Source organism: Eschrichtius robustus, chromosome 8 (assembly GCF_028021215.1).
Source record: "Eschrichtius robustus isolate mEscRob2 chromosome 8, mEscRob2.pri, whole genome shotgun sequence".
NCBI classification, from domain to species: Eukaryota; Metazoa; Chordata; class Mammalia; order Artiodactyla; family Eschrichtiidae; genus Eschrichtius; species Eschrichtius robustus.
The window spans coordinates 111,286,077-111,305,635 of record NC_090831.1 but is presented as its reverse complement, the minus strand read 5'-3'; the positions used below and the strand labels follow the sequence as shown (position 1 = coordinate 111,305,635).

The window sequence follows — 19,559 nt, the reverse complement described above, 5'->3', positions numbered from 1 at the left end:
CCTAGCAGTCACCCTAGACTTCCAATATTCAATGAGTAAGTGTTTCATCTTAAATATTTTAAATACGTATTTCTCTCTAGCTTCCTTTCCATTCCCGTTGCCTTAATCCAGACTCTTGTCTCTTCCCCATAGATATTGCTCCTCTGTGCACTGATCTCCCTGCCTCCAGGCTTACCATCTTCTTATCTAATCTCCCTCAGCCACAAGAGCAGCTCCCTGCTGCTTAGAGTCAAGTCCACAGTCCCTACAACAGCACAGAGCTCTCCACAATCTGGCCCCCGCCTCATCTGCCTTTCTGCTCTCATCTATAACCCACCACTTGGAAAAGCTGCCGTCTGCCTGCCCACATACCACCTCTGCACCCAAGTAAGGGTTTACTTCCCTTCAAGTCTTCCGCCATCCCTGCAACCCGGCTATCATCTGTACACATCTCTTCATAAGATGAACACTCACTCTTATCTCACCTTGAGAGCTGGGACCATGTATGTCCTCCGTCACATTCTCATCTTTTTCTATCATTACTGTAGCTATTATGTATTACATCTGTAAGTTTTTGAGAGCCCGCACTGTATCAGACACTATGTTAAGAACTTTAACATAGACTTTCCCATTAAATTTGATGTTCATAACTATCCAATGAGCAGGCATTATTATCCACGTAAAGTTACTGGCAAAGAGTGGTTTTCATGCAGCAGAAACATATCACAGGCCCAGACATTTCTTCTGCCCTGTATAGTCAGAGTACTTCCTATATAGTAATCATTTGTGAACGTTTGTTCAATGAAGGCTAAATTAATGAAGTCACTCGATGGGCTGTAGTTAGTAGATAAGAACAGGTAAGTTATTACTTGTATTAGTAACAGTATAAATAATATATTGTGCTAAGTAGTTTACACATAGGATCTCATTAAATTTTCACAGCTCTCCATGAGGTAGATAGTATTATAATTCCTGTAGTGCAGATGAGACACAGAGAGTATGAGTAACTTGCTCAAAATCTCACAACAAAAAAAGGCTTTATACAAATTTTTGAATTCCAAAGGCAATATTCTGAACAGCTGGTCTGCCTTAACTCCCTCAAGTTCATTGAGGCTAATTACATTATAGGCACTTAATAATCATTGTGACCATAGCATTATAAATCTTAATCAGGCTAGGATATGGAAAATAAATCACTGAATATAAAACTCCAAATGTTTCCTCTTAAAACTTTTTGGTTTATTCAGCATATCAAAACATATGAGATACTATAAAAAGGTAAAAGAAAATGTAAGAACACAAAACAAATATTAATTTTAGAATATAAATAGAAGAAATAATAAACTTTTTCCACACAAAAGCCTACAAGCCAAAAAGGATTAACTAGTTCAAGTCAACCCCCTCCCTCTATGGTTTGTTAATGGCATACTGAAGACAGATTAACAATGGTACTAATGAACCCCATAGCTGAAGAACGTGCATTAATTAGAATAATAAAGTAATCTGCTGATTCATTTGTTAATTCCTCTGGGGTGGAAGCCATACAAACACCTCAAAGTTGTAAAAACATCGCTACAGTTTTCCAGTAGTCACTGTTAAGCATGGCAAAGTAAATCAACAAAAGATGAACAAAATAAGTATTAATTTTCTGTGGTCCGCTTCAAGCAAAACTGACGTGTAACTAGGCCATGTAGAAGGAGGTAGAAGAAGACAAAATGGGGGATGAGGGTGGAAAAAAATGGGCCAAATGTGGAAAGTGAACAAAAGGACATTACAAAAGAAGGGAACCCAAGTGGGGACACAATGTAAGTAGTCAATGGCAGAATCGGAGTAACAGAAGACACTGCAAGTCACAGAGGGGAGAACAAGGAAAAATAAGACAAATGAGGAAAGGAGATGGTGAAAGAGAACAGGCATAACAAGGATAAACCTGTTTGGCCTCAAGGGGGAAAGAAAGGTGACTAGGAAAAGATGGAATGATGCAGAGGGGATGCCAGAAGAATATCACAGAACAGGATGTTGGAAACTTTCTCTTTCTCTGTATTATATCTACTTCTGAAAAGAATTTGAAGCAATTTATACTATGAAGGAGGAGGAAAGGGAAGAGAAAAACCTAATCTAAAGAAAAACTACTGAAATTAAGAAAAATACTGAATTAAGAAAAAAAGTTATGTTTCCTGGCAGGTAAGACAAAGAGGAAAACCTAACAGTTTATCAAAAGAAAGCAAATCAAAAGAGTGGATATATGTATATGTATAACGGATTCACTTTGCTGTACACCTGAAACTAACACAACATTGTAAATCAACTAGACTCCAACAAAAATTTTTTTAAAAAGCAAGCAAATAATGTATTAGAAAGCCGAGAGAAAGAAGTGACATGATGTGAAGTGGAAAGGGATAAGAAGGCAGGCAACGGGCTAAGGAAGGAACAGGATGCTAATAAATGTAAGAAGTGGAATTGGGTCATGTTTAGAAGAGGTACTGTAGAAAAGAGGGAATCTGTATTAGTGTGAAAGGCCAAGCTGCCAACGAGGCATTACAGATGGGAATGTTGGGAACATTCCCCACATCCTGAAATACTCTCACAGTGAGCCGTGTGTGTTGTTTGTATGATGCATCATATACCCCTGGCAGAAGTAATATATAAAAACTTTCAAGTCACTTGGTCTTTGAGGAAGCACTTAGATTATTTCAAAAGGGTAATTTTTTTTCTCCTAGAGGAAGGAGGATGAAGGGACTAGAAGTCGGGGAGAGTGTTGGAGTATTTCACAAACATGAGGAAAAGGTTCAGGGGATGCAGAAGTAGAAATCTGTCTACTCACAACACTGTCAAGCCATAACTCCCATACAAATAGATACTTTTCCTCAACGATGCTGTGTAACTTGACTCTTAAGAAATCAAATGTGCTAACGAAAAGTAAAGGATATACTTGAAGATATTTCAGGCAAAGGGTGAGGAAACAGGGTAACAGAAATGGGAAGGAGAGAGGGGCAGTCTCAGAGCAGTAAGGAAGAGGCGTTCCTGGAGGCAAGGAGCCCTAGGAATGGGCTCAGCCGCAGGCTGGTGAGGGGTCCGACCGCTGGAGAAGGAAGTGAGGGGGTAAGGGGTGGGGGGAAGGCACACCTCAAAATTCAGCATTTCGGACTCTGAAGACTCCTCGAACTCCGCTTTGCCCTCGCCCTCTCCCTCGCCCTCTTCCTGGTCTTCGTGATCTCCGTCCACGTCCGATTCTTGATAGCAGTGAACGAGCTGCTGGAGTAGGTAGGAGGAGGCTCTGCGGAAGGTATTTTTCGGTCTCTGTCCCATGGGGAAAGGAGACCAGCAAGACTGACGTTCCTTTTCTGAGTGCAGCAGTTTCGACTGGGCTCCAGTTCGTGAACTGCTCACGCCTCCCTGGAGACCGGAAGGCTTCGGCAACTGGGGATCGCTCCCGGAGGTCGCCATCTTGTTTACCGGGGTTGCCTAGGAGACTGACGCCAGGGGGGAGGGGGCGCCGCAAGGGATTTTGGGGGCTGTAGTCTCCGCCCCTCCCTGCGTCCTCGCTTTCAGCTTGCGCTGCCATTGGTGCACGACTTTCCTTTGTGCGTGCGTGCGTGCGTGCGTGCGTGTTTCTTTTTAGTCCGTTCAATCGCTGGCTTTTTTTTTTTTTGGCTTGTCTTTCTCGTTTTTCACCTTTTTTCTCTGCACCCCCTTTTTTGTGTTCAACTGTTTTCTCTCAACCTCGAGGCGAGGCCCCTCTTAGAGATTTTTCATCCCGCCCTGAGATCACCGGTGAGCACCCCATCCTACTTCATTCATGGATGCTCTTTACGCAGAGTTAGTGTTAGACGTCTCTAAAGCTGTCTGTCGGAAAGCTAATAACACTGAAATTTTACTCTATGCAGAGTGCAGTGCGCATAAATGAAATAGAAGGCATGGTTCCTGTCCGTATTGCGGATAATAAAGAGAAACTACCAGACAACGACTGAGAGCTGGTTGGCAATTAACTTACATTTTTACACCGAAATGATAAGCCATGTCCTTGGGTAGAAAAACTGGCAGTGGTCTAACAATCCAAACAGAGAGAAAAACAAACGACTGTCAAACTGACACTGTATCTGAAAGCCTCTGTAAAGCTATTAGCATCGCATAAATAATTGTATTAGTCAATGACCTGCATTGGTAATTATTTTTATCTTGTTGCATAGGTTCTCTTTGCAGTTTTCTAAAATACTCTTGCAAGATTTCAAAGCATGATTTTATGCTAGCATGATTTCATGTGACCCAAATCCCATAGCCTTGAGCTCCACAAAGTAGACACTGTATAGAAAAGCAGAATGAAAATTATAGTAACTATTATTGCCATAGTGATGACAAAAGAGATCCTTGTGGGGAAGCCACCCTCATCCTCCTGGCCTTACAGGGCCTTTTCTCCATGCTTCAGTGACAGCAGTTGCAAATACAAAATGATCCTGTCAGTGGCTGTCAGGGGAGAAGGAGAAAAAAATTCTTATGGACACCATCCATTGACTATTATCTTTCTCAGTGCTTGAGGGCCCATTAAAACTGACAGAAAGCTTTCAGAATTACCTTCCTTCATTATCTTGCTAGTCATAAATGTAAAGGCCATAATGAAAGTATCTCTTTCTGCTAGGTTCATCTTACTGCTTGCTTGCTTCTTTTTTTTCCAGTGGATTAAAAACTCCTCCAAGGGATTTTTCTCCACCCTCACTCCCATAGGACCTGGCTAGCTAAATGACATAAGGATGAAGGGGGCAGAAAGTATAAAAATGGAAACCCAGTGTGTTTTTTGTAGTTTTCAATAACTTAATCAGCATTTTCAGCAAAGCAAGATTTGGCAGTGTCATTCTATTGAGAAAAGTGTCTTAAGGCAGAGTTAGGTAGGACCTGTTAAAGAGTAAATTTCAAAAAGTTAAAAAGATGATTATCATACAAAAATAGAAACACGTGTGAAAGATTTTATTCAACTCATTAATTTATGAGGGAACCGGTAAGATGTTAACAGGGTATTCAGAGTCCACAAGCAGAGACATTCTGAAATAAGTCCACTAGGTTAGAGATAAAACTGGTTTATGCCCTACGGGACATAAAACTATAGCCTTTGGAGTTATATATTTCTAAATGTTTCTCTCTTTTCATCTGCACATCTACTCTCTGTCTATCCCCATTCAACAGATGAGGTAACTGAGGCCCACAAAATTTAAATAACTAGGCCCAAGGACAAGCAGTGGTGCTGAAATCCAAACCTAGAATGACCAACTCCACTGTCTACCTTCAGCTACCGCTTTTGCAGGTGGAAAATGTGAGGCAAGATAAAGGTACACAAGATGTCTCAGAAAAAAAAAAACAAACATGTTATCAGCTAATGTTCTTAAACATAAATAAAAGAACTCAGAGAATAACCCTTTCATATAGAATCATAGCATGTCAGAACTAGAAAGAACTTAAAAGCCCATCTTATCCCAACTCTCCCTTTTATAGAAGAAGAAACTGATGGCCCTCCAAGGATAATGACTTGCCCAAACTCACCTGACTTGTTAGCAGCCAAGCAGGAATTAAAGTCAACACCTCTCCTTGCTCAATCTTTGCTATCGCTAGTTCACCAAAATGCCCCCTATGCTGGAACTGTATGAATAGAATCCCCTAATTTGGAATTCTGGGCATCAAAATAGAAGGCATTCTCTCTATAAAAGTTATTTTACCAGGTAAAGAAGACAAAATTAGGCAGAGGGAGGGAGGTGAGGGGAGAGAATATTTTGTCAAAAGTCTTCCTATTAGCATAAGACATCAATAATTGCTTCTATTTATTCATTGCTTACTGTAAAGCAAGCCTGTGCTAAATGCTGTAGATATGTCTCAGTTAATTATTCCAACTGCTCTCCAAAATAGGAATTGATATCCCCATTTTACAAAGGAGAAGAATGATGCTCAAAAATGCTAAGCAAGTTGCTCAGTCACAAAATTTGTATCCAAACCAAAATTCCAACTCGAGTCTTCCTGGATCTAAAGCCCCTGATCTTAACCATGAATACTCTGCTTTCTCCAGAAGTATGAATTAGTTTCTCAGGAAGTAATTGTGAGGCACAGTCTGGCCCTGGTGAGGTACTAAAGATGTGTGTGTGTGTGTGTGTGTGTGTGTGTGTGTGTGTGTGCGTGTGTGTTTGTGTGTGTGTGTGTGTGTGTGTGTCTGCTTGTCTGTCTGTTGGGGGCCAGGCAGGAAGACCCGAAGCTTCTGAAGCTAGGGAAGTACAATGGGGGTGGGCAAAGGCAACGGGATATGATAATCTAGGAGAGCAGGGTCTTGTGTGGTAGCTCTGGATCCTTACCCACTCAGGTGAGAGGAAGGAGAAAGTGGAAGAGTGTCACCATGACACTCAAGAGCTCCTCTCTTGAGAGGACATCCAAGACAGGCTATTGAAAGGGGAGAATCAAAGGGGTAAAAAGCTTAAGTTTAAAGGAGGGAGCTAACTACCAGCTTCAGCTACTTGGTAGATTTACCCTGGTAGTATTATTTACCCTAACCCCTAACTTTTCTATGTAGAACAAGGCTCTCCCCCAAACTGGAGCCAACACCCTGATGTATGGCCTTACTTTACTGAGAATGAAAAGAAAAGGCAGGGATGAACCCTTTGTTTCCTGTATTTGGGAAGAAGATCTTCCCAGGAGTATAGACCATGGGCAAAGCAAATAATGTATACCCCGTCCCCAATTTTGTGAGAGGAAAAAAAGGTTGAACAGTGCTCCTCAGGTGTGTTGAGATGGCAGCACCCTGAACTCACGGTGTTTTTGATAGAACACTTAAATTTGCACAGAATATCATGAAATGCGGCGAGCAGATAGGCCATAGAAGGCACCACTGATATAATAACAATGAAAATAGAACCACAACTAACATTTATGAGTAATAACTATGTGCTGGGCACCCTTATAAATACTCTACATATATTAACTCATTTTATCCCTACAAGGACCCTACAAGGTAGAGGTTAATATTATCCCCATATTATAGATGAGGAAAGATAGGTATAGAGAGAGGTTATGCAAACCACTCAACTCATTTTGTCACACAGTGGCAAAGCTAGAACTCAAATGGAGAGAGTCTGGTTTCCCAGCCCACATCCTTAATCAAAACACTGTGCTTCACTCAATAGCTTTAGTAAAACTTTATGGGGGACATTATGGACTGAATTTTTGTGTCCCCCTCCCCCAAAAGTCATACGTTGAAATCCAATCCCCAATGTGATGATATGAGGAGGTGGGGCCTCTGGGAGATGACTGGGTCATGCGGATAGAGCTCGCATCAATGGGATAAGAAGAGGCCAGAAAGATAGCTCCCTCTTTCCACCATGTGAGGATACAAAGAGAAGGTGGCTTCTGCAACCTGGAAGGTTTTCACCAGAACCTGACCTTGGACTTCCAGCCTCTAGAACTGTGAGAAGTAAAGTTTTGTTGTCTATAAAATCAGTCCATATACTCTCCTATAGCAGCCCGAACTGACTAAGACAAGGGAGAGCCTTAAATTCGATGCATTAATGTCATATCCTTTTATATTGTTATTCCTTTCTATGAAGAAGGGATGATTATTCATAAGGAAGGAAGTTTATTATCTAATAACAACTTAGTGAGTCTATAGACATTAGGCAGATAATTATATAAATAATCATTTATTTCAATTGCCATAAGGGCTAAGAAGGGAAAATATAGGAGTCATGAGAGCATCACCTGCAGCCGCCTTGACTCAATATGGTGTGGACGGAGCCTTCAAACTGTCAGACAGACACTTTGAGCCCTGTGATGATTATCAAAAAAGTTGGGGAAAGACAGTACAACAAATGAGAAACTTCATTTGTCATCTTTGCAGAAATCAGCTGTCTTCAGATTATGATGATAGAAATGAATTGGGCTGGTAGGGCCTGGTAAAGTCCAGGGAGGATTTGACTGAGCCAAATAATATCTGTTCTAAGCAAATATCAAGTATTTTGGGGGGTGTCCTAGTAATAGATACCCTGGGGATCAGATACTTTGTTGAGATCACAGACAAAAATTGCAGTCTAGGAAGAGATGATCTTAAAAGCTCATAGACAAAGGCAGAAAAATCAAGCCAATGAAGAATTCTTTGCAAAGCAACTGCAAGCATCGGGTAATGAATAAAATCTGAACAGAGGACTAGATAAGGATTACTGAGAATTTCTAGCTCAGATTACATTCGCAGACAGAAAGGTGGATTTCATCAGGGAAGTCACAACAACTTAAGATCAAAATGATTAAAATGTTAAAATGATGACCAGAAGGGACTATATGCAATCTTTTGGAAGAAGATATGAGGATGTGAGGATGTTATGCTAGGACATTCAGAAGAAGATCAAAGAAGACCAGAAGGAATTCAGGAAGAAATCATCACAGAAGGGATAGAAAGGAAAGGGCGTTTGAGAGACAGAAGGTTTAATAACCAAAGCCTCCCAATGGCACTAAATAATAAAAACAGAAGGAAGGGCAAACAGAAGTCAGGTGAATGAACTGTGCAAGAAATCCCACCATAGCCATACACTTCAAAAAGCACAATATACTTCATCTAGTTAAGAGCAAGTTTGCAATGGTGGCGCTTTGTGGGAAAGCAAACCATGCAGGCTGTGATGTAAAACACAGGAAATACCCAGATCATTATTATCAGCAATTAAATTACACAACCTATGTAAGAGGGGTCTGTTTCAGGTGCTGGGGATATAAAAGTTAAAGTCTGTATCTCTTTAATCAAGAGATTTGCGTTATTGTTGGGGCAGCAGGATATAGAGATTTTCTAAATGAATGAAAAGTACACAGGAGAAAGTAAGTCCCATCTGATTGATTTCCAGTTAATGTTACAGGCCCTCAGGGAGGGACTGAGTTGGAGGCAACATGACCACCACTCTGCCTTTACCACTCTTGGAAAATAGGACTCTCTCCTTGAGGTGGATAAAGCAGGGTCCCAGGCTGGTCCATGGGAGTTGTCCGTTGAGATCAAGTCTGTGTCCCAAGACAGGCATGCTCAGAAGCTTCATAGATGAGGTAAGGGTTGAGTTAGGCCTTCAAGAAAGGAGGAGAAACACAGGAAGAGGTGCTGGACAGTCCCAAAATGGGAAGTGGCATAAATAGAGGCAAAGAGGCTGGCCTGGATGTTTCAGGAAGAATCTCTGAGAAGTCACTGATATTGAAATAAAACCTGCTCACAGGAAGTTGGGAAGATGGGGGAGGGTGCTGCCTTCCTGGGAGAAATGGGGCATGAGTGAAGAAGTGGATGAAACTGCCTCATGTGTCAAAATGTCTTAGCAGAACCTAGGGGACAAGACTTTAAAAGAGGGAGAGAAAAGATGGGCCTGGTGAGAGATTCTGACAGCCATGAGGGGAAGACAGGAACCTTATAATTCTTGTAATGGACAATGTCCATTTCACATAGATGATGCTTTCCCATGAGATTAATAGGAGACTCTGTTGGTCTCTGATATACTGTATATTTTGGGCACTTTACACAACTTACATCTACACCTTATGGCCAAACTTCCTTAGTTACCTCTCTTCACTGAGGGTCCCTCCTTTCCTTGCAAAAAGTGCCTTGTCCATAGTAGATGCTTTATAAACATATATTGACTACACAAAAGCTTGGCTTTACAGTGAGAATACGGAATGCAGCTGCCACTTCATTCCTCCTGAGTGAAATCACACCTGTGTAGATGAGTGTTTGGAATTAAAATAGCAGGATGCCTGTCTCAGAACAGAGTATCTGGACTCTGAAGCTGCCAAAGAAATAAAAAGACACAAACCAGCATTCAAAGGGTCTAATAGGACTTCTTTAGAGTCAGACCTGGCTAATCAAAGCCAGTCCTCATGCCTGCCTCCCAAGGTTACAGAGAGAGTTAAATGAGATGAGTGTGAAATTGGCTGACTCACATTCAGCCAATGGTGTGAGTGGTGGATTGCGGTAGATTGCAAATGTGGCCACCAATTCTTCTTATCCCTGTACACACCCCTTGCAGTGTGACTTTAGCCCCTCCCATCAAGTGGTAGAGTCTACTTCTCCACTCCTAGAATCTGGGCTTGGCCATGTAACTCGCTTTGGCCAATAGAATAGTAGCAAATGTGGCACCAGCAGAGACTTGGAAGTGCTTGGGCTTTGGGACGCTGTGATCACCCTGTGAAGAAGCCAGGGCCAGCCTAGTGGATAATGAGAAGTAATGGCCTGGCTCTCTGTGGCCTTGACCAGCTACTCCCATTGCCAGACACGCAAATGAAGCCAGCCTCGGTCATCCGGTACCAGCCACCGACCTGCCAACTGATCTAAGATTCCTGAGGGAACCCAGCAAAAACCAGACCAGAAGAACTGCTCAGTCAACTCAAAAAATCATGAACTAAATAAATGGTCATTTTAAGCCACTAATATCTGGGATGGTTTGAAAAGGCAGCAAAAGTTAATATACAGTGTATGAACTGCCTACAGTCTCACCTAACTGGTTAGTGACAGATTGAATTTAGAATCTTTACCTTTGACTCTCATTCAAGTGATTATTTTCATATTGGCCTTTGCTACTGTCAGTATTATCTTCCATCAAAAACAAATATTTGCTGCTATAAAGCCCAAAAGAGAAGCTGCAAATCTTTCCAACCATGCAGGTATATTAGTTAGGGTTCTCCAGAGAAACAAAACCAATAGGATATTTATATAATATTTACAATAAGGAATTGCCTCACATGATTAGAGAGGCTAGAAGTCCCAAGAACTGAAGTTGGCAAGCTGGAGACTCAGCAGAGCTGATGATATCAATTCCAGTCCAAGAGCAGAAGAAGACAGATGTCCCAGCTCAACAGTCAGACAAGCAAAGCTCCCTCTTACTCGGTCTCTTTGTTCTGTTCGGGTCGTTAACTGATTGAACGAGGCTCACCCACATTAGGGAAGGCAATGTGCTTTACCCAGTCTACTGATTTCAGATGTTAATCTCAACCAGAAACACTCTCACAAATGTATCCAGAATAATGTTTGACCAAATGTCTGGGCACCCCATGGCCCAGTCCAGTTGACATGTAAAATTAACCATCATAGAAGGTGACACTTATGGGTGGTTTCTAAGTAAGGTATGGAAGGACAGTCCTTTGGAGTCTGTGAAAAAGAACAAATCTCACATCTTTCACTGTCTTTGTACCAACCATCCTGCCCAGCCAAGGGGGCTTGAACATCAGCCTCCAGTTCATGCCCCATTGTATGGGGAGCACTCTTGCTTTCCTTAAGATCTACGATGATGCAAACCACTAAGACTATTACAAAGTCTAGGACGCACACAGAAATGACAGCAACAACAACAACAGTAATAAAGCCACACTTGCATGAAGAAGTACAAGTAGATAAGAGGCAGCTTTGGAATACTTTTCCCTTCAAATGAAACATTATGTATTCAAAAGTAGAAAGAAGATGGTAAAGAGAAATCATACCTTGAGTCATGCCACAGGGCCTTTTAGTGAGTCATGGGACTCTTTGTAAAGAGTCTTGCAGATACAAACAGCTCTGAATACACATAGTATTTTCACGATAAATAAATGGAGGCTTAGGGCATTTTTCAAAGTTCATGAATTAGTGAGTTCACCTCAAGCAGCTCTCACTCTGTCATGTTTTGATTTTTGTTCCTGACCAAGTCAAGTTACTGAAGAGTCCATCTTGACTGTGAATTCATTCAGAAAGTGATTTATGGCTTTTATAAAACTCTTTTGCATAAAAATCATCTTGGAGAAATCTGATTTTAACTATTTAGGTACTGAGTTGCTCTTTATACTATGCCTTTTAAAAAATTGTGGTAAAATACAGATAACATAAAATTCACCATCATAACCATTTTTAAGTGTACAGTTCAGTAGCATTAAGTATATTCACACCGTCGTGCAATCATCACCATCCTCCATCCCCAGAATTCTTTTCACTGTGCAAAACTGAAACTCTATACCCATTAAATAGTAACTTCCTATTTGCCCCTTACCTCAGCCCTTGGAAATCACCATTCTACCTTCTGTCTCTATGAATTTGACTAGTCTAGGTACCTCATATTAAGTACCATAATACAGTATATGTCTTTTTGTGACTGGCTTATTTCACATAGCATAATGTCCTAAAGGTTTATCCATGTTGTAGCATGTGTCAAAATTTTCTTCCTCTTTAAGGCTGAATCATATTTTACTGTATGTATAGGCCATCTTTTGCTTATCCATTTATCTGTCAGGGGACACTTGGGTTGCTTCCACCTTTTGGCTATTGTGAATAATGCTGCTATGAACATGGGTGTGCAGAGACCCTGCATCCAATTCTTTTGGGTATATACCTATAAGTGAAATTGCTGGATCATAAGATAATTCTATTTTACTTTGTAATGAACTGCCATACTGTTTTCCATAGCAGCTGTACATTTTACATTCCCACCAAAAGAGCACAAGTTTTCCAATTTCTCCATATCCTCACCAACACTTGTTATTTTCTGTTTTTTTGTGTGCTTGTTTTGTTTTGTGTGATAGTAGCCACCCTAATTGGTGTGAAGTTGTATCTCCTTGGGGTTTGGTTTGCATTTCTCTAATGATCAGTGATATTGAGCATCTTTTCATGTGATTATTGGTCATTTGTATATCTTCTCTGGCGAAATATCTATTCAAGTCCTCTGCCCATTTAAAAATCATGTTGCTTGTTTTTCTGTTGTTTAGTTGTAGGAGTTCTTCATATAATCTGGATACTAACCTTTCATCAGATATATGATTTGCAAATATTTTCAATATTTGCTCTCATTCTAAGGGCTGCATTTTCACTCTGTTGATTATATACTTTGATGCAGTTTTTTATTTTGATTTAGTCCAATTTATTTATTTTTACTTTTGTTATCTGTGCTTTTGGTGTCATATCTGAGAAACCACTGCCAAATCCAATGTCATGACGCTTTTGTCCTATGTTTTCTTCTAATAGTTTTCTAGTTTTAGGTCTTATGGTTTGGGCTTTGATTCATTTTGAGTTAATTTTTATATATGGTGTAAGGCAAGGGTCAAGCTTCATCTGCATATGGACATCCACTTTTCCCAACATCATTTGTTGAAAAGACACTACTACCTTTTAAAATATTTTCAATTCTTAAAAAAAAAACAAAACCCCAAGATTGTCTCTTCAGGCAGAGAGCATTAACACTATAACACTATTAACACTATACAAGATGGGACTGACAATAGGGTAGGCACTACTGAGCACCTGATCAGTATTAATTTAATAATCTGTAAGACATAGACACTGGTTAGTTTCCCTTTCTCCCTGTCCCTTCTGTTTCCTTCCAATCTCTGTATCCCTGGAGGGGCTAACTCCTGCAGACAGTATCACCTGGATCCCTTGCCCTCTGTCTTTTAATTGATTTTGGCCAATGGAAGGTAGAGGATAGGGGACAGGCAAGAGAATGGTCAGAATTTCCCTCACACCTGTATTGCTCTGTGACCGTGGTTCCTGTCCGAAGGTCCCTTTTCATGGCTTCAACTAAGGCATTGTTTATATACCATTCAGCCATAGAGCTATGTTTACAGTTTGGGCATAGAAGTAAACCCAGGGGCGGATTACATTAAGCAATAATTTATATCAGAGGCTAACAAGAGATGGCACAAATCTGGGACTATCCAAGTATTCTATTCCTTTAAATCTTGCTCCTTTAAGTCATCTCTCAAAGGAATCATGTCTTCCCTTGTCTCATTTCTCTTCTACGCATTTGAATCTAACTGATGGGCAAACTCAATCCACACCAAAGCCTGCCTCAGTTATTGAACTAATCTGATTGGTCCGGAAATGACCTCTACTATCTAGCTATCTACTTGAATTAAATCATTCTGTAAACTACCCCTAGAATTTTATACCTTAGGGGTGAATCTTAGGCACATGTAGTCAGTATAGCATTTCCCACACCTACCATCTACCATTATTGCTGATTCAATTCATAAGACAATGCTTCTGTACTTACAGATATCCCCAGCTACCTCCGGCCAGCAGCTATCAGGTTTACACCTTGGAAGAGAATAATCAGTGAACTACTTGTGGGATATTTTGTAAACCCAACCTATTCCAAGGATGACAGTCTTCACAACTTACCAGGTTACAAGACTAATTCCTAGTCCTTTGCCATCTCAAAAATTACCCTTTATGTTAACATTTTAAAGAAATAAATGGATATGGATCATAGTTATAAATATAGGTGGAGAGATCTTCTCCATGCCCAGTCAGTTCATACTTATTCAAATAACGACTAGGAAGCTAGGAGACAGGACTTCCAAATTTGATTCCTATCTCCCCATCCAACCATTTCTCAAAGAAGCTGCCAAGTCTTCTTCGACAAACCCTAAACAATATTTTATATTTTCATTATGCTTGTTTTAAAAAATGAAAGTAAAAAGACAAAGTATTTTTCACCCTGGCAATAAACCTGCACAGGCAGAGAATTGGATATCAGAATCTTCAGTAGCAGCCGCATTATTTAGCTGATGAATTAATAGGAATCTGTAGAAGAAGAGGTAGGATTTAAAGTTAAAGCTGAATAACAATTAGGTTTTAGTGTCATTAAAATTCTACTTTCAGCTGCTACTAATTTTCTTTTTGACCACAAAAGACAGACATTAGTTTTTCTGAGTAAAGAGGAAAAACATCTATATTGTTTTACAACACTACCCACTGAAGAGGCTGCCACTGCAGTAAGAGGCAGTTGTTTGAATTGTGGAGACAGGAATAGATGAACAGAAGAGAGGAAGATTGAGAAAGGAAAGAATGTGCTGGGATGCTTGCGAATTTAGAAAGCATGAGCAAACTTAGAATGGAAACAGTAATACTGTTTCTAGTCGTAGGAAAACAGATGAAGGAGACTAAGAAGAAATAGCACCTGGATCCCTACCTTGACACAGCGGGCAGAGAATACTGGACACCAAGGTGTCCATTATTGAGAAAAAGATCAGGTGCTTCGAAAGGGAAGATTGGGGGTGTCATGTGAGGCCAAAGACAAGTCCAGTTAATGACAAATTACAGTGTGGCTATTGGTTTTAAGCCTTAAGCAAATTTCCATCATTGAAATACTGGTTGGTATTTGGTACCTACTTGGGGAGAAGGACTTGGATTTATAGCATGGTTATGTTTTACCACCCTTCCTTCCCCTCCCCCAAACAAATGCTGGTCTACTGTTCATGTTGCCATGACTATCCACCCACCTAACGCCCGATTAGCAATATTAAACATGGACATGAAATACATTTCATTGTTAAGCAGGTCCATTAATGTATTAATTGAGAGCAAAATAGCATAAGCATTTTAATATTGTGACTGACTGTACAATCTGGGCTGTAGGCTGTCAAAATTACAATTCTGAGCTCAACCATTCAAAAACCGAACCATCTAAAGAGAGGAAACATCATAGCATGAGTAATGTGTGGAAATCCCAAAATAGGGACTAGGGTTACTGCCAAAACTCAATCAAGACTGTTTAAAAAATTGGACATTCTTCTTGAAGGAAGTCTGGTAAACACACAGCTCCTGGAGAAAAGCAGCAAATTGAAGAGAGCTGACTCCATAAATTTTGATCCACTCTACTAGAATAGAGGAACAAGAACTCCCTCTTAAGGAGCAGCAGTTAAAGACAGAGCTGCCAAGAGAGGCTGAGATAAGAAAGGAATGACTCAGCAAGAAGATGGCAGCCGCTTCAAAATGAAATGTGGGTCAGAGCCTCATTCCTTCCTACCCTTCCTAACGGCTCCTCTGAGGGCAGTTCCGTTAGCTTTGCAGTCATCCCTTAAAGACAAAAACGAACATTCCATGACCACATCAGAGCATTAAAAGGGGTCACAAGTTAGTTAGCAAATGGCAGTCTCTCTTTAGAATTTACATACTAAACAGAAGCTTCTATTCCTGGAATTTCTCTTAGGGAGACAAGATAAATAAGAAAAGGTGCCCATGCTAACCCTTGGTCTAGCAGGAGAAACTGAACTAAGTACAGATGATTCATCAAGATGGGTGGGTTTTGTAATACAATGTGAGAGATGCTAATGATGGAGCCATGGACCAAGAGCTAAGGGAAAGCAGAGGGGGCTGTGGCTACCTGAGCCCTTTTAGAACCCAGCCATTCTCACTATCGTAGGCTAGTGAACAAGCACCAGTGTCAAATCGAGTGCGGAGAGAAAGGGCATGCCAATGGTTTCCCTTTTGTTTGGGTCCCCTAATTCGCTAGACTGATTCTAGATGCCTCCTTTCTTCAGTATTTATGAAAAATACCTCATTGCCCCTGTTTCTCAGGAGACTCTGTGGAACTGTAAATTATTTCATGTGTTTCCCCTGAAAACAAATCTAGGATGTCACCCCCCTAGCAAATTAACAAGTAGCTGGCCCACCCAGTATTGCTACCATTTCTAACACAGATAAAGGAATTTCACAATATGGGCACCTGGTATGTGGCAGGCATTATGCTAGGTTCTTTACATACTCTCTGTTTCTTAATATTCACAACAATGGGAATTACTATTCCCATTTTACAAACCAGAAGACAGAGTTTAAGAGGTTAGGTGACTTGCCTAAGAGTGCATATGGCCAGTAGGTGGTAGAGCAAAAAACATAAACCTAGGTCTCTGACCCCAAAGCCCATGCTCTTTCTACCACATTCTGTGCACCCCGTGGAAAACTGAAGTATAATTAAGTACCAGTGAAATCTCTCAGAGGAAAAAAGCTGATTAGTTTAACAAGTAGAATTAAAAACTGATACCCAGGTTGGAGCATACCCTATCTGCAGACCTAGCATCTATTACCCCCAACCTCCGCTGCACCCCTCCTTCCTAACAGCACTTCAACCTCCTCCAGGAACCCTGCCTTCCAGAAGCCAAGTGCTGCTTCCAGGAGGCTGGCCCCATCCAGCGGCAGCCCCTGCTGAGGGCCTTGATTCATTTCAGTCAATCAGAGTGTCCTGTTCCTTGCTGATGACTGATTTAGGTTGATCACATGGCACTTGTCTGGCCAATGGTATGTCTCTACTGGAGGGGCTTCTGGGTTTCCTCTAAAAACAAACTGGTTCAGAGGCAGAGATGGTCTCTTCTTACGTGGATTGGTGACACCCCCACATAGGGCTCTTGGAACTGTGTTAGTATAACATCACCAACCTTTGTAGTGGTGGGATGGGGTCAGAGGGAGCCTGGATTTCCTAAAATGGCCACCTTCTGCCCAGGCCAAGGACCACCTTGTCTCTTTCATTATTTCCCTTGATGATGGAACTCACTCTTGAATGTTTCCAATGGTTAACCCATTACTTGAGCTATTTAGTGCTTTTTTTTTCCTTTTGGTAGAATCTGGGGCAGTTAATAACGTCCCATTCATTTTCTGTTTTGTAATTTAGAGAGCTTTCTCCGTGAAATGCAGAGCAATTTCGCAGAAGCCATAGGAAACTTCTCTCCCCCTGTTCTTTTATAAGATCAAACAGGTATCTGTCAACAAAGGGCAGTCAACTTGGGCTTGAGCTCTTTAATGTGATAATGAGATAATGCCGGGTCTCTGATTTCTCTGGGGCTCTTCAAGGGTCTGCAGACTGCACCCCGCACGCACCTCTTCTCCCAATTTGGTCTCCTCTCAGCGTGCTCCTCCCACTTGTCTCTGTCAAATTCAAATGAACTTCTCAATATTCTCTGTGTTCTTTATACTCTTAAACTTTTCACACTACAACCTTATGCTCATAGGGCACCCCAGATTTTTATCCTTAAATTCAATTCCTCAAATGCTTATGGAGGACCTACTATGTGCAAAGCGCTATGATAAGCACAGTGCAAAATACAGCCTGGGGGATGTCTCTGCCCTCAGGTAGTGTATACTCTAGTAAGCTGCACAAAATACCTCAAAACTTTAAAAATATTAATTATATGTTGAAATGGTAATATTTTGGACATATTGGGTTAAGCAAGTTATTTTATTAAAATGTTAAATTTTATTAACATTAATTTCACCTGTTTGAATGTGGCTTCAAATGTGGCTATTAGAAATTAATTACTTGTGGTTCACTGTTGTGTATTGGTTTGATATGATTTCAAATCCACTCGCTTATGACAAAGACCAAAAAAAAAAGTTGTTTTTAGAAGTGGTTTTGAAACTGTGCAACTCAGATTGGAACTTGAACCCACAGTCTTTTAATTGAGATCGCACACCTGGTGTCAGGACTTAATGAAGCTCAGTTTCCTGTTGTCTCCTTACGGAAAGAATTCAGTGAGAGACAAAGTGATAGGTAATGAGTGGATTTATTTAGAGAGGACACACTCCACAGACAGAGTGTGGGCCACCTCAGAAGGCAAGGGGCCCTGAACTATGGGGTGGTTAGTTTTTATGGGCTGGGTAATTTCATAGGCTAATGAGCAGGAGGATTTTCCCAACTACTTTGGGGAAGGGGCGGAGATTTCCAGGAATTGGGCCACCGCCCACTTTTTGATCTTTGATGTTCGTCCTGGTAACTGTCATGGCGCTGGAGGGTGTGTCACTTACTTATGCTAATATATTACAATGAGCCTATAATGAGGCTTAAGGTCCACTGGAAGTCAAATCTTCTGCCATCTTGGACCTAGCTGGTTCTAACCAATACTTGTCACGTCCAATGGCTATGTCATTCTTTTAAAGGTTGTGCCCTGCCCCCTTCCCTCCAGTTTCAGTTTTGAAATAAGAATGAAGTAAGCTGTGTCCAGATGTCATCATCTCATCTGTTGTCATTGATAAGCACTCTGAGCTCAGCTGCCCAGGGGCCCCGGTGGGGGCTTATCAATCAAAACATATGAGAAAGCAAATATGGTGAGGGGATATTTAGACTATAATACCCAGAGTTTGTGAGGACTATTTCCAGAGTTTTGGTCTGAGCAAGGTGACTCTTTGCTGACCTAAATAGGTCTCCAAATACCCTTAGGGCCATGGTAAAGGTGACTCTTTTAGTGGCAGTGGCAAAAGTCATGCAACCGCTCTTGGAGATCACCTTGCCCACCAACACCATGGCACCATATTCCCTAGAAACATGCTTGAGCCGCAAGGGACTTTGGCTTTTGTGCTGGCAGCTGGACGTCAGCTCTTGGTTGGTCAAGCCATCTCTACCGAGTACCAACTCATATGAAGGTACCTCTTGAACTAAATTTGGACTTTATTCCTTTTGTCTCCCCTTGCCTGGAACAATAGTGTGATTAATCTATCCTTGGATTGGAGTATGTTCTTTCTTTATTGGCTTATTAAGAGACATTATCCTGTATGCTATTGGCTTGTGAAACTATTATAATTCCTGCAGTGAACCTGTGTTAAATAAAATATTGGCAAAGATGGGCTTCCCTGGTGGTGCAGTGGTTAAGAATCCACCTGCCAATGCAGGGGACACAGATTCGAGCCCTGGTCTGGGAAGATCCCACATGCCGCGGAGCAACTAAGCCCGTGCGCCACAACTACTGAGCCTGTGCTCTAGAGCCCGCGAGCCTAGAGCCTGTTCTCCGCAACAAGAGAAGCCACCGCAATGAGAAGCCCGCGCACCGCAATGAAGAGTGGCCACCACTCACCGCAACTAGAGAAAACA

At 41.2% G+C, this 19,559-nt stretch overlaps 1 protein-coding gene across 2 annotated transcripts in view; it reads right to left on the bottom strand.

Annotated features, from left to right (window-relative positions):
• LRGUK (leucine rich repeats and guanylate kinase domain containing) overlaps positions 1 to 3,426 on the bottom strand; it is a 116,556-nt gene extending 113,130 nt beyond the window's left edge. For both annotated transcript variants that reach the window (XM_068550106.1, XM_068550107.1), the window contains exon 1: positions 3,106 to 3,426. In XM_068550106.1, coding sequence (XP_068406207.1) covers positions 3,106 to 3,426 — 321 coding nt within the window. The remainder of the gene's footprint in view (positions 1 to 3,105) is intronic.
• Between the last annotated feature and the right edge of the window lie 16,133 nt (positions 3,427 to 19,559).